The 15,513-nt window shown below is 45.4% G+C and overlaps 1 protein-coding gene across 29 annotated transcripts in view; it reads left to right on the top strand.

Annotated features, from left to right (window-relative positions):
- Plagl1 (PLAG1 like zinc finger 1) overlaps positions 1-13,513 on the top strand; it is a 112,945-nt gene extending 99,432 nt beyond the window's left edge. For 21 of the 29 annotated variants that reach the window (XM_087190070.1, XM_087190074.1, XM_087190065.1 and 18 more), the window contains exons 5-6: positions 7,358-7,798; positions 11,125-13,513. In XM_087190070.1, coding sequence (XP_087046196.1) covers positions 7,647-7,798; positions 11,125-12,370 — 1,398 coding nt within the window. In that variant the 5' untranslated portion in view covers positions 7,358-7,646 and the 3' untranslated portion in view covers positions 12,371-13,513. Of the gene's footprint in view, positions 1-2,202; positions 2,298-7,357; positions 7,799-11,124 lie in introns of all 29 variants that reach the window. The other 8 variants (XM_021259302.2, XM_021259301.2, XM_087190075.1 and 5 more) reach the window with 1 other exon arrangement.
- The last annotated feature ends 2,000 nt before the right edge of the window (positions 13,514-15,513 follow it).

The raw sequence follows: 15,513 nt of genomic DNA, 5'->3' as shown, positions 1-15,513 counted from the left end.
GACATTTGTAAAGTCACCTGGATAAGCAGTGTTCAGAATTCAGGTGGTGTCATCTTCCTGAAGCCAAAGGGTCCCATTCACCGTTTGTCTCTGTCTGTCCCACTGTCCATCCATTCATCCTTTCCCTGCCCTCCCTCCTTCCCAGTACTGGGGATTGAACCCAGGCCCTTCATACTGAGCTACATCTCCAGCCCTCTTTTATTTTGAGACAGGGTCTCTCCAGGTTGCCCATGCTGGGCTCAAACTTGCAATCCTGCTCAGCCTCCCAGAGTACTGGGAGTGCAGGTGTGGACCACCACGCTGGGCCTGCTCACCATTCTTTGGAAGAGGATTCCAGCAACTCCATGCTGGGCATCTCCTTACTGGCCTGAGTGGCACTAAGCACCATTCAACTCAACATGTCTAAAATGAAATTCCTAGCTCCTATTTTTCGCTGGAGTTTTCCTCTGGGACTTTCCATCTCTGCCACCACTCTCACCTCTTTCGGGGATCCTAAATCCTAATCTAACTAGTCTGCTTACAAAGGGTCACTTAGAACTTTTCTCCTTGGACAGCTCAGCGTTACCTCTTCTGTGACAGAGTGGAAGTCTAAGTGGTCTCCACCTGGCCCAGGCCCGCTACACTCCTATGTGGCTCCTTCCTGCCGGAGTTAGCATCAGAAAGTGGCATCTGATGACCAGGCTGTTGCTTATAATGGCTTCCTGTTACTGGCTCCTTGGTCATCTGTGCCTGGACCATCCTTTCTTCTGGGGAGTTTGGCTTCTCTCCATTCTCTATGACTCTGAGGCCCACAGTCATGGGCTTCACCTCCACAGCTTCTTCCCCATCCTGTTCAGACAGGGTCTCACGGGCTTTCTCTACCTATGGTTACTCTTCTCTTCTCACTGTCTGCCTCCGCCAGAGCTGGTACGGTCTTGACTGAGCAAATGAGTGAGTCTGCTGAAAATGTACAACCAATGTACGCTTCCCTAGCTAGCTAGAATGGACCCTTCATGACTTGGTATGTGCTTGCTTCTCCATCCTGCTTCACTGCTCTACCTCATATTCGAGCCCTTGTTCTAGTCCTACTAAACTACTTGTTTTCAGATGTCCTATGTCCATTTGTTACCTTAGCCTGGAGTGGACCAGCCCCCCCTTGAACAACTGCTAAACCTGCAAGCTCATCTTAATCTTGGAGTCCTCCTTGAAACTTACCCTGATCTCCCCATCAACAGCTGATTGCTCCCTAAACAACTAAATTCCTATCTACCTTGCTAATTATTTTCACTATGATTTATTGCTTTTCCATGAGCAATTGTATTGTATTATATCTGCTGATTCCAAAGCATGAACATCTTTGAATACACGCATCCTGTCTGTGACTTCCATTTTATATATCGCCTCTTTTCCTTTTGCTGGGCATTATTTAGGTATCTTTGTTTTGCAGCTAATATATGTGGCATTTAAAATTATATCTCTCTTTGCTGGTATTTAGAAATGCAGTTGAATTTTGTAGTTTGATTTTGATAACTAAACAATGACAACCTTTGTAATGCTAATCTTCTGGTATGAATTCTTTTGTGTCTTCTATGTAGACCATGATCTACAAGTAATGAAAGGTTTATTTTAAATTTATATCTGTTATTTCTGTTCATTGCCTTATTCTATGATCCACAGCTCGTAGTACAATAATGAAACATTTAATAAGTAAGTTTGTCATGTAGTAAAGATCATAAACTGTTTGTTAACTTAAAAGTAACTCCAGGTTCTTAATCTAACTATTCATATTGTAGCCATTTTATTTGTAAATGATTTACTATTAGTCTCCAGATTATATTAGCTGAGTTGCTTTGTGGGGGAATCATTAGTGAGCAATAGGACCAACTTACATGGAAAACATCAGGTTTCCTCTAAAGAAGCTGAATTGTCAAACTTGAAGGTGGCTAAGAGTCATCAGGAAAATTAATTAAAATCGCAGATTCTGAGATGCCTGCCTCCAATAACTGTCCCTGCTCCTGGGGTCTTATGCTTACCACTGCCATTTTTGTTATTGTGCATCTCTTAAAAATCTCGTTCTCTTAATACCCTGGTCATCTTTTAAGTATCTCTCCTACCCCCCTTTAGGATATTAACAATAGTAGCTTTTAAATTTTTCTTCTGTGTTCTCTCTTCCCCATCCTAGCTGCTTTTTCCTATAAGTTTTGCAGTGATTTTTCCTCGCAGATGCTGTATCCTGTTTCCTGGTAATCCTTGACTGCCTACTGATGTGGGAGTGGAGAGCCATTAAAGAGCCAAGGAAGCGTCTCTTGTGTACTTAGGTAGGGCTTGTCAACAAGGGCCTCATTGTAGGGTAATGCTTGGGTCCTTGAGGGAACCTCCCCTTCCCCCTTGTCTGTAGCAGAGTTTCTGGGAAGACCAGAGCAACATGCTTTTATTCACTCTACCATCTTTAAGTAGATACAACTCATGCTATTTGCAAATGGAATGCATCCATCCTTTTTCGAATTTTATGGCTAGTACATAGACCTGATGTTCTAAAGTAGGGCTATACTGCACTAGAGAGCTTTCTTTTTCTCTCTGAATATTAGATAAACACTTCACTTTGGTGTTCTTGCTTATTTAAGGCCTCATTTCTAAGAAAATAAGAGCTTAGTTGCTGGCATAACAAAATTCTCTCAAGGCAACAGTTTAAGAAACCTGTAGGCAGTAAACCTGAGTGTCCAGCAGGCTGTGGGATGGCCCTACCACAGCAGGATGGGGGCAGGGGCAGCCGAGCTTCCGGCCAGTGAGCACATACTGAGGCGAAACAGCTTCAGGCAGGTGTGGAGGACATGTCTGTGGGACAGTCACGTGCACCCCACTGGCCGGAAGAGGAATTCAGTGCTCTGTCCAGCAGTGACAGGAGAGGAGCTGGCCAGGTGGACCAGGACGGCAGGCATTCCAGGAGGGAAGCACATTTGCCTGAGAGAATGTGGCACACGAATAGCAAGGCGACGCACCCGAGGCTTTGACGGGCTGTGGGCAACTGTGGGGTGACAGCCCTGGAGCTCATCCTGGGCAGTGTTGATGGACCAAGTGTTGATGGACCTTAATGATAATATCGTAATGCTTCATCGAGGAGTTTTAAATAAGTGACTTTAAAACATGCTGACAAATGAAACCCTATGACTGGAGGGCACCTTACAGCTAGTTGTAAGGTACATCTGTCGCTCAGGGCAGGACCTGTGAAACGATCATCTCTTCCTGTATTTGAAATGAAATTTGTGCAAGTTGTTTTACCACTTGAATTTGAGAAAAACAATGTCCCAGGGCTTTTCCTTTTCATTTTAACTCCACAAAAACCAGACACAAAATATGTAGCCCATGGGCTAGGAAATATCAATGACATTGTGAAGAGTCCAACAGAATATTGATAACATCAAGGAGGATTTTCTCATCTCAGTCATTGTTCTTTAACCTGTTTGACCTAGGACCCCTTGGAAAATCCAAGCAAAGTTATGGTCCCTGTCTACACAAGGACTCCAGTATGCGTGCTTCCTAATTCTGCATGGAGTTCCAGACAAGTCAGAGGGGCTTGTTCTTGGTCAAGGCTGACATAAGCCCGCCATGGCCACCCCAGAGCTTTGTCGCGGCCTCACGTGTAGTTTGAGATGGTCACATGCCATGAGCACCTTTTCCCACTGATCAGTCATATAAGCCTACCTTCTCTGGCATGGCATTCACTCAGGCACAGTGCTCAGTAGATTTTAGGACATGCACAGAATAAAAAGTAAGCAGTGACAACTACCCAGAGCTTCTGGCCTCCTCTTACCTTTGCTGATGGTTCTGAGTAGTTCTTTATTTTTTTCTAACAGACACTTGCTACCCAAGTCCTTCAAAGAACTGACACTAAGAAAAGTACTCTAGATGCTTCCTAGGAGCAGACCAGCAAAGAATTTCTATCTTTCCTGTTCCAGGACTGGCTGCTTCCTAATTGTGAATATAAGAAATAACAAATTTGTTAGAGGTCTTTTAAAATTGGCCTTAACATTATTTATATCTGGTGCATGAGGAAGAGATTTGGAGTAGAACTTTCTTATCCATAAGATGTAGTGATGAATGGTGTGAAAATAAAAATGAGAGCATCCATCCTGGAAGACCAAAAATGGAAATTCATTTTCCCCTCAGAAATGGGCCTTGAATTGAATCATAGGGAACAATGGAAGTGGAAGCCAGAAGTCATGGTTTATTTTGAGAATGCTGTGAAACAGTTGTCCCCCGTTAGGTGATTGTGTTACGTGGCATCAGGAAAGTCCTGGAACTCCACTTGTGCTCTGACCTCCCCTTCGCCGCTGTTTCCCCAGCCCCCAGGGACACAGTCTTTCCTGGCTGTTGCCATATATATATATGTTCTTATTCCCGTCTGATCCTCTCTCATCCCTAAAATAATCAGCATGAACAGAATGAAGCAGATGGCACGAGCCTTCTTTGGCGTCCTGGCAGATCTGTATCACTCACTCAGTATTTTTAGAATCAAGGGGACTGAAAATTATGCCCTGAGATGTTTTGGGGGAAGACTTACTATCTTTCCAGGGTGACAGGTGTTGAAATAGTACCACATTTCAGATTCAGATGCAATCCGTTGTCGAGCGGTAGAACAGGCAGACTCTCATCAGGACCAGCACTTTGTCAGTTTTCCTAGGATTGCTGTGGGTAGGCCAGGCAGTAGAAAGGGATCAGAAGTCTTTTTCAAGGATGCGGCCAGAAGTACATCAAGTTTCAACTAAAGATCAGAATCATCCGAATGTAGCCGGTACCGATGGAGTGCCTGGTGATGAGATGTTGCACATATCCACACAGTTTACTTATTTATTTTATTTTTTATTTTTTTGGTATCGGGGATCGAACTCGGGTCCTTGCGCTTGCTCAGCAGGTGGCGAAACCACTGAGGTAAATCCCCAGCCTACTTATTTATTTTAATAGCTAAGCTTTGATCCTCAGTGTAGTCTGCTGGGAAAGACAGTTATAGACATTAGTGATTATATCATGAAAACAGTGCAAACACTTGTATTCTAAGGCCCATATTTATGAAATACATAGTTATGGTGGCTGAATTTTATAGCTCATATGAATTTGAGCTAATCACTAAAGAAATTAAAATATGTTCACTATCATGTAATTAATTCAGCTCAACATTTGAGGACCAACTTTATCCCTTGTGTTAGGCTGGGTATATTTAACACAAACCTACAACTCACAAGATCTTGGGAAGAACATTCATAAACTAAGTTAGGTATGTGTAAAAAGTTGAGAGACTTTGTTTTTGAGGGAAGGTTTGGGAACCTGAAGTGGAGGAAGTATGCCTTGCTCCTAAATGAAACATGGCCATCCTAATGCTCTGATTATAGTCACCATCTTGGAACGCTAGCGGGAAAGAACATATGGACAATGTACATGACTGTTGGGCTTGTGAATCTAGCGACAAGTGATCGGAAAGTGGATCTGAAAAACTTTATCCAAAGGGCAGTTTTAAAAATTGAATATATCTGATTTTCCTTTGTACTCCTTTTATGTTGGTAAGTGATCAGTGGAGATTTACATCTGCTGAGAAACAAAGTATGCAGCTCATCATTTTTTGTCTCTTCTATTCCTTCTGCATGTGCCTTGTCTGCATGGGTTCCTCCCAGCATGAATAACTGATGGGGCATACACGGGGAGATTATGTCTTTTCTCCACCATATCCATCATTGAATTGTTAGAAGCCATTAGTTGTACATGGACACATGGTTCTATTTTAATCTCAGTGTTTCATAAATACTATAACATCTGTATGGAGATTTTTTTAATTAAAATTTGCTTCCAGGTCATTTTCTCTCAGTTGATTGTCCCCAAACCCCACCCCGCTTCCATACATCACGTGACTATCATAAAAGTGGAAACAGAAACTTGGGATATAGCCTACATGAGTAAGCGGGAATTTGAACTGCCAAATCTTTCCACTGTGTTTATAAAATAGATGACACAAATTCCTCCCACATTCCAGGGAAAACACCTGAGAGTGAATGCAGTTATGTCCAAGGAAAGCCAGCCTTGCCAGGAAATCTAAGCATCTGCCTGTTCCATGAAGCTGCAGTTAGCTACATGTGACTATTGAAATTAAACAGAATAAATTACTGCTTCTCACTGGCACATTTCGAGTGTTTAAGAGTCATAATATACCTAGCATTGCCATCATTGTGGAAAGTTCTGTTGGACTTACTGGTCATCTCAGGATGACCAGGGAGTCAGGGAGTCAGGGAGAATGAATAAAATAGATGAATGAAACACTTTGGGACCACAAGAGTTTCGGTCTTTTGGAGTTGTTTGGATTTTGGAATGAATATATATGAGATATCTTGGGAATGGAACTTAATTCTCACAAAATTTAACACAAAATGTACTTGCATTTCATATACACCTTAACCATAACCTGAGGTAGTTTTATACATTTCTAGTGTGTCTGTGTTTTAAGTAACCCATCATATGAAGTCAGGTGTGGAATTTTCCAGTTGTAGTGGCAGGTTGATATTCATGGTGGTGTCTTAGACATTGTAAGCATTTCCTCAGATGAGGGTCCATTGGTAGAGAAAAAAGACCGTGGAGTTCGGTGGCATTGGCTGGGTTGGAGGAGTTGGCAGGCCCAGCTCCTACAACTGTCCTGCCCAGGGGTAGCTGAAGACTGAGGTAATGACTTCGTGAACAAAAGGGACAGAGAGGGACAGAACAGCTTTCGAGAAGACGGTGCTACAAGTGGAAGTGTGGCCTGCGCTTTCAGAGCAGCCGTCAGTCTCGTTTCCATGGAAACATGCTCTTCGCCTGGCCACATCAGTGCGGCTCCCCAGCTCTACTCATGTTTATACCAGGCCCTGTGCGCCATGACGTGACAAACAAATTGCCTTAGACATATACAAATGATTTCTTCTCATCCTCTGGAAGTTTAAACAGGTGTCATAGACAACTTATCTTATGCTAACAGTGTGTGAAGGAGGAAACCCATGGTTTGAATAGGAGGGAGAATTTTGCTTATGACCAGTAAAACACTGCAGCACACCAAGGTGGGTTTTTCTTGTCTTGTCACCTGAGCCTCACAGTAGGCCGAATCAATGGGAAGAGCCTTCCTGGTCCCTAAGCCGTGTGCCCCATCATCCCGAAGCGCGAGCCGAAGGCTTGATGGCGCCACTCGTGAGAAGCAGAGGGGAAGCTCTCCGGGCAGAAGGGCCTCTTGGAGCGCTCAGGGAGAACTGTGCCAGTTAGGGCCGTGTAGAGGAACGTGCTGAGCGTGGGCGGTTGCTTCTGAAGTGGCAGGGAGGAGAAGCAAGGCTGTGCATGGCTGACACAAGGCAACTTCTTGTTTCCACAGGCGCCTGGTGATGCAGAACCCCACCCAGCAGTAGCCATGCAGACACCCTTCCTGCGCCTGCATCTCGAGGCTGCGTGTAAACCGGAACGTGGGGAAGCAGGAAGCGAACTGGGCACGTCCGAGAGCTCCATGTCTGGGTAGCACTGGGTGGTGATGCTGCCTCTGGCCTTCTCTGCAGTCCGGCCGCAGTGACTCTGCTGATGTGCACAGTGCCTTCCTTCCATCTGTGCTTAAATGGCACAGCCTTGGGTCAGCACATCTGAAGAGAGAGGTGTGAGAAGCAAAGCCCATGGCCACGTTCCCCTGCCAGCTATGCGGCCAGACATTCCTCACCCTGGAGAAGTTCACTGTCCACAACTATTCCCACTCCAGGGAGCGGCCGTTCAAGTGCTTGCAGGCTGACTGTGGCAAAGCCTTCATTTCCAGATACAAATTGACGAGGTGAGACATGCTAGGAAGGCTCCTCCGGCCCCCTCAGACCGCTCACTCCAAGGGCAAAGGCATGCGCGGTGGCCTTTCAGCCATTCCTTAAACCTGTTCTCTCCAGGGATCGCTGTGCTTCGGTCTGACAGTTTTGCTGTGCAATATCAGTTCATTCCTTCGACAGATATTTCTTGTGCACCTGTATGTAATACACAGCCGGCATGAAGGCAGAAGGGCAAGGAGCCCACAGCCGAGGAGGTAGGCAGGCAGACACTAGAAAACACAGCCTCCTGCTTCCTGTTTCGAGAGTGCAGGCAGAGGGTGCAAGGGCTTACCCAGGTCCCTCGAGAGAGGCTGGAGAGGAGGAGACCCCACAGGTGCAGGTTTTTGGAGCAGCTTGTCACCTGGCGTGGGAAAGGCACCTGCACAAGTGGGTTCCATTGTGTGTGCAGATGCGCAGCCTGTGAGCGCTGCAGAACACTGCTGTACCAGATGAGTCTCTTAAAGAAATATATGTTTAATCTGAATTATTTCTTGAGAGCTATTAGGTACTCCATGCCACGAGGGAAATGATACATGACATACAGCTTCTGTTTCCAAGGACTGTAGTAATATAGAGAAGGCAGACTATTCGGCCAGACAGTACTGTGCCTGCCAGCGGAGGCTGTGTGCCGATGTCTGTGGGGCTCGCAGAGCCACGCACTAGGACTGCCACTAATTTGTGTTGCTTTTGATGCCTGGTAAGGGGAAATGTGCTCTGCCCGTGTCTTTAGGCTTCAGCTTTCTGATGCACACATAGAAATGCACAGGTGAGAGCCAGCAGTAGCAAGCATGCCTTTCCTTTGAGTGATATTAACGGGCCTCATTATTATTCAATCTTGGAGTGCCCAGAGGAAGGCACTTGAATGACGTGAAAGAAAATGTAAATCATGCTCCTGGCTGTAAGCACACCACTGTTACAGATGCTGTACTGTGCTATAGGTTGATTGTTTGAATTAAGCTTGTCAATGTATAGGCACTTTACAATTCGAGCATTTCCTGTGCACACAGGCCACTTAGTTGTCATGATAGCGGTCTGAATGCGCACAGTGCACACCAGGGTCATCTCGGCGGCTCCCTATTGTGCATCAAGCTGCTGCTGAGCAGGCAGCAGGCATCACCCCAGCACCTACAGTGGCCTGGGCTGTGGCTCAGTCTCGGGGATAAAGCTTGAGAGACACAGAAGGAGAGAAATACCTGGGAAAGACAGCAGAGCAAGCAGATTATTGGAGTCAAATTCCTTGGCATTATGTGGTGAAACTGCACTGAAAATGTCTTAAGCATCACTGAGGTAGTTCAAGGGAAATGGCTTGTCCAGTTAAGGGTGTGAAGTAAGCAAAACAGGGAAACCATGTGCTTTTATGCAGGCACTGAGCTCCCTGCCCCAGCCCCCAGAGTCTCTCTGGCCGTACAATCTTAAAGGAATGAGACTGGGATGGCAGGATGCTTTAGGTTTGTCCTAAAAAAAGAAAAGGTAATAGGGCAGCATTCCACCCCATCTCCCAGCATTACACAGGAGTTCTATTTTATGAACAGTAATTGAAGGACAAAATAACTGACTTGATTAACCAGAAAAAGAACATAGGTCCAAGTACAGCAGACAATAAAACCAGTTAGGTGCAGTCAGCAAAGGGTGAGAAGAGATGATTTGGCAGGGCAGTTCAAGTCCAAGACGGAGTCTTATGGTCACAGTCCATGGATGATAGATGAAATCAAGCCAGATTAAAATCCTCCACAAAGAAAGGGGAAGAAAGCCAACAAGAGAAGACTTGGGACAGTCCTTTGCAGCACGATCTATTATTAGTAAGCCAAATAGAAACAGTGTGAATACTAAGTTGGAAGTCAGCCCCGCCCCATACCAATCCCGCCACATGTGGATATCTTTAGAACAAGATGGCTACTGCCCCTCTTAACATGCTTTTAAAAACCCTTTGTGGAACCTATGGATGCACCTAAGTACATCCGGAATGTGGAGACAGCAGCATGTCTGATTTCTCAAATGCCTGTTGTATTGGTTCTTGTCTCTCAGCACGTTTTACATGCCAACCTTTTATTCCCTGCACATGGCAGGTTACTCTTGTTTAAGAGACAGAGGAAGGAGGTGTACAAGGAGGTTTTGCTTTTATTTTGAAAACAGTGATCCATATCAGCTTTATAATTTTGGAACTGGCTTCCAGTCTGACTCTTAGTGAGACCACTGTCTTCTAAACCACTGCTGTTCGCGACTACTTATCGGGAATGGGTAAGATAGAGTAGGCAGTGGTAAAAGGTATAATTAAATATACTTTTGAGTTAAACATATAGTCTGAAAGAGAGTGTATTTTTTTTAATAGAATGAGTTGTTAGAAATTTTTTTGTATCCAAAGTCACAAACTCAGAGGATACAGTTGCACTAAAATTGTTAGTAAGACAAGCCTCTTAAGAGGATGCCTTAAGGGATAGAGCAACGTATGTGGCACCTGCAAGCCGCAAGCTGTAATGCAGGATTCTGTTTTATAAGAAATACTAGCATATAGTCAAGGATTTAGCTCAGACCTGCCTTGGAAGTGCAAGGTCCTGAGTTCAATCACCAGTACCAGAAAAAAAAAAAAAAAAAAGAATGTGTGAGAAATACTAACATATAGTACTTGGTGTTTCAGTTATTATATAAAGCTTAAAGATGACAGTTTTTAAAAAGTGGGTTCCAATTACATATTTTCTCCAAAGTTAAGGATAGGGTTTCGTTGTTGCTTCCAGTACTGGAGACTGAACCAGGGAGACTTGAACTTCTTTTTAAATTTTATTCTGAGATAGGGTCTCTCTAAGTTGCCCAGGCTAGCTTCGAACTTGCCACTGTCCCGCCTCAGCCTTCCATCACATACTTTTCAAACTCGTATTTGTCTAGAACTCTATATACATTAGCAAGACACACTATCTTCTCAAAAGGCATTTCTTCTGGGTGTGCAAATTGCATTATGCTTTTAGTAGTCCTTGGGTTTGCTGGTTTTTTGGTCTGGTTTTGTTTGTTTTCAGTCCTGGGGATTGAACCCAGGGTCTTCACACTGATCTGTATCCCCAGCCTTTTATATTTTTATTTTGAGACAGGGTCTTACTGCTGGGCTCGGATTTGTGATCTTCCTGCCTCAGCCCCCCAGAGTGCTGGGAGTCCGGGTAGCTCTTGGTTTTCAATGATAAAATGTTATGTATTTGGGAAGTACAGAAATGTAGTTTTAAAGTGAACGTGTACCAAACTTTTAACATTCTGGGTGCTGTTATTTCCACACCCTTGTCCAACTCCCGCTGTGCAATGTTTGCTTCCCCCCTAGGCACATGGCTACCCACTCTCCCCAGAAATCTCACCAGTGCGCCCACTGCGAGAAGACGTTCAACAGGAAGGACCACCTGAAGAACCACCTCCAGACTCACGACCCCAACAAGATGGCCTTCGGGTGCGAGGAGTGCGGGAAGAAGTACAACACCATGCTGGGCTACAAGCGCCACCTGGCCCTGCACGCGGCCAGCGCCGGGGACCTCACCTGTGGGGTCTGCGCCCTGGAGCTGGCGAGCACCGAGGTGCTGCTGGACCACCTGAAGGCCCACGCGGAGGAGAAGCCGCCTGGCACCGCCAAGGAGAAGAAGCACCAGTGCGACCACTGCGAGCGCTGCTTCTACACCCGGAAGGACGTGCGGCGCCACCTGGTGGTGCACACGGGCTGCAAGGACTTCCTGTGCCAGTTCTGCGCGCAGAGGTTCGGGCGCAAGGACCACCTCACGCGGCACACGAAGAAGACGCACTCGCAGGAGCTGCTGAAGGAGAGTCTGCAGGGCGGGGAGCTCCTGGGCACCTTCCACCCCGTGTCGCCTTCGTTCCCGCAGAAGGCCGCGGCCCCGTCCCCCTTCCCTCTGGGGCCCGCTGCCCAGAACGGGTTTGCGGGCGGTGTGCCCGTGCCGGCCGAGGCGCACGGCCTGCCCCTCAGCCCCCCGGAGCAGGCTGCCCAGCCCGGGCCGCCGGAGCCCCTGGCCGCCTTGCACCCCACGGTGGGCCCCGGCTCTCCTCCCCCGACCCTGCCGAATCACAAGTACAACGCCACTTCTACCTCATACCCCGTCCTGGCGGGCCTGCCCCTCAAGGCGGACACGAAAGCGTTCTGCAGCGTCGGTCTGTTCGAGGACCTGCTGCTGCCAGAGCCTCAGTCACCTCACAAGCTGAGCGCCGGCTTCGAGCTGGCCAAGGCGGGGCCCGGGAAGGTCGGCCTGCCCAAGGAGCTGCCCGCGGATGCCGTGAACCTGACCATCCCGGCCTCCCTGGACCTCTCGTCCCTGCTGAGCCTCTGGCAGCTGCCCCCGCCCACCGCCCAGAACGCCTTTGGCAGCGGTGCGCTCGCCCTGGGGCCCGCCGAGCCCCTGCCCCATCCCCATCGGCTGGGCTGCCTGGGGCCGCAGCAGCAGGAGGCCCCGCTGGCCGTGGGCGCCGTGAGCCTGGGCCAGCTGCCCCTGCCGCCCATCCCGCACGTGTTCACGGCCGGCGCCAGCACGGCCATCCTGCCGCACTTCCACCACGCCTTCAGATGACTGCCTGGCTCCTTCCTTACTCTGGGCGATGTTTTCCGAAGCCCTGGCACCAAACATCGCCTATACCGCGGAGGAAGCTTGGGGAACAGGACTAGGAAAATGGCTTATTTGGTGATGTCTGACTTGAAGAGAGAATTCTCTATCTGCATGTATTGTGCCAATCTGTCCTGAGTGTTCAAGCTTTGTACCAAATTTAACCAGTGCGTGTTCTTCAGTTGAACTGCAAATATTGTCATAACCAACATCCAAACCACGGCTGCTATGTATAAGTGTTTGTCATATTGAATTAAATCGTAAGCCATGATCGTGATAATGTTCACTAAATAACTTTATGTGCCACCGCCTAGTAAGGGAACCATGGAAGCATCAGAGTTTCTCCGCATTGGGAGAAGTTTAAAACATAAGAATACAACCTTTATATGGCATATTATAACTAGGCTGTGTATTTCTTTTCAGGGACTTTTCTACCTTCAGGGTTGGATGTAGTTTAGTTGCTATTACCATAGCCAACCTGTAGTTTTACACTCTTTGTGAGAAACAACTCTTTGTGGGACAATAGATTTCTCCATTTAATTAAAAAAAGAGCATTTTACATGTAGTTTGAATATTTTCCACATGATGCTGCAATGTGAGTTATCACTTCATTTATCTTAAAGACAAAACTGATGTCAGTTACATCTGACAAAAAAAAATCACTGTGTAACCAGGTAAAGTGGTAAAATAATCCAGGCGTCAGTCAAAGGCATTTTGCTGACTATAATACTGATTATATTTTTAACAGGAATTTAAGAGAATATTACTGGAATTTTATATATATATGTATATGTATATGTATATGTATATGTATATATATATATATATGAGAACAAGAATTTTCTTTGCCTAGCTTAACTACTCAAGCTGCTTAAATTCCTAAGTATTGTTTTTAATCGCTAATAGCTACATTTGTAATTCATCAGTTAAGTCATTACTAGCTTTTTAAAAGAGAATTACATTTTGCAATGTAACTGTATCTCTTGAAATTGGTATCTTGTTAATGAGTTTTAAAAAATGTAAAACCTTTTTACAGTCTTTGTCTTTTGTTTTTAGAGGATTTCTTTTCCATAAGCATAAATTTACATATAATAAACTTTACATATCTTGCAATCTGGCTTGATCAATTTTTCATATAGGGATTGCCTGTTGACAATTAGCTACGCTCAGAGATGAGGACAAAGTTCCCAGCTCCCTCGCGCCCCCTGCTGGTCATTACTGTACCCACAAAAACTACTGTGACAGTGCTTTTTGAGTCCATCATGCTTTAAGGCTTACATGCCTCAATTAAATTCAAAATGCTAAGGACTTAATTCTAAAAATCACATTTAAATTCCGAGTCCTATAATATTACATAACGTATTTCTGATGTATATAGGTCGGAATACTATCCACCCTTGGCCACTGTGATCCAGTTTTGCACTGTTTACTTTTAATTCCTCGAACAAATTAGAAATATACTTATTCATTATTGGAATTTCTTTAGAAAGCACTGTGGCCCTCCAGTCTGGCAAGGCTGTTTGTTTTTAGCTCTAGGGAGGGTGCAGGTGGATTCCTTTTCATACCCACAGAGCCTAGCAGTACATCCTACCTGTTGAGAAACCAAGGACTCTGTGCTGCACAGGCAGCAATTCAGGGCTGAGCCGAGGCTACGGGAATTGACCCAGAGAAGCTTAAACTACGAGATCCAACTGTTACACAGACCAGACTTGGGGAAAATGAGACCATGTGAGAGAACATAGCTCCCCGGAAGGAACCCGTGGCCCTAGGTGTCTTTGTTGGTTTCATCTCCCCTGCTCAGTGGGCTGGAAGGGAGTGTCCCAGGGTTAGGTCCTGGTGAGAAGGCACATGTGCTCCTATGGGGCTTAAGACAGTCCAGTTCCAGAACACAGAGCTGACTTTCCTGAACATAAAGCACTGGCCTTTGGTCCCCAAAATACAGGTCACAAGGGTTTCAGATGAATTCAGCCTGCAGATTTCAGCCTGTGGTTCTCTTACTGAAATTTAGACAAGGAACATGGTTTAATTTTCCCAGTTAAAGTTTCTGATTAAGCAAAAGGGTTTCAACTAAAACGTATGACATAAGCATAAATGGCTCTGCAAAAAGAAGTTCATTCACCTTTTTGGTGGTAGAAAGAAGGATGAATTGACTCACCACCTCCCAACAGAGCTGTGTAACCCAGTGGGGGCACACCTACAGGACATGTGCCACAGTGGGCTGTTTACCACTGAACACACTGAAAGTCACCGTCCCTGGTCTACACCAATGGTGAGGAAATGAACAGGTGGCTGCTGTTTAGGCCATGACAGGTAAATGGTCGAGGCCCTTAGCACGTTCTCCCCCAGGATGAGAGGTTCCTGTGAGCTTTCTCGCTCCACCTCAGGTTCCTCCAAAATATGATCTGCATGACTGGTCTTTGTGAGACAGTTCTACGTGGTGCATAGAGGAACACTGAAAATAGGAATAGTTACTAATAATGGCTTGATACTTACTGGGTGCAAATATCAAAGCTGGGATTTCACAGCTTCTTATTTTCATGTAATGCTAGTAATATTAATAAAGAAAATATAAAAATCACTCTTCTGTGAAAAAAATAAAATGATTTCATAACCCAATAGAGAATAATATAGTTAATACGCTGTGTATCCTAATATTGAAAGAACGGCCAAAATGTTAGAGTACAAGTCATAGACCAAAAAGACTCATTCTGGGCTGGGGATTTAGCCTGCCTCGGAAGAGCAAGGTCCCAAGTTCAATCCCCAGTACCAAAAAAAGAAAAAGAAAAAAAAAGACTCACTGTTACAAAAAAGAAACAGATAAAAGCACAAAACTTTCTCTTCGACACACTAGTATACATGAAACAAATTAGCATACATATTAAGTATATTTTTAAAATATTTTAGTTTAGTTTATTAGTACATGTGTATAGTATGTAATGTTTACATTCCTTGTTGGAAGCTGGTACATGTGTTGTCTTAGTTACTTCTTCATTGCTGGAACAAAATACCCAACACCCATAAGTTAAAGGAGAAGAGATACATTTTAGCTCACAGTTTGTAGAGGTTTCAAGTCCCTAGCTTCAAGGCAGGGCAGCACAGCAGAGGGGCAT

The sequence above is a fragment of the Heterocephalus glaber genome, unplaced genomic scaffold (genome assembly GCF_053883595.1).
Source record: "Heterocephalus glaber isolate CG9 unplaced genomic scaffold, H.glaber_assembly_v1.0 deba00001550, whole genome shotgun sequence".
Lineage (NCBI taxonomy): Eukaryota > Metazoa > Chordata > Mammalia > Rodentia > Bathyergidae > Heterocephalus > Heterocephalus glaber.
This window is presented reverse-complemented; position numbering and strand designations above follow the sequence as displayed.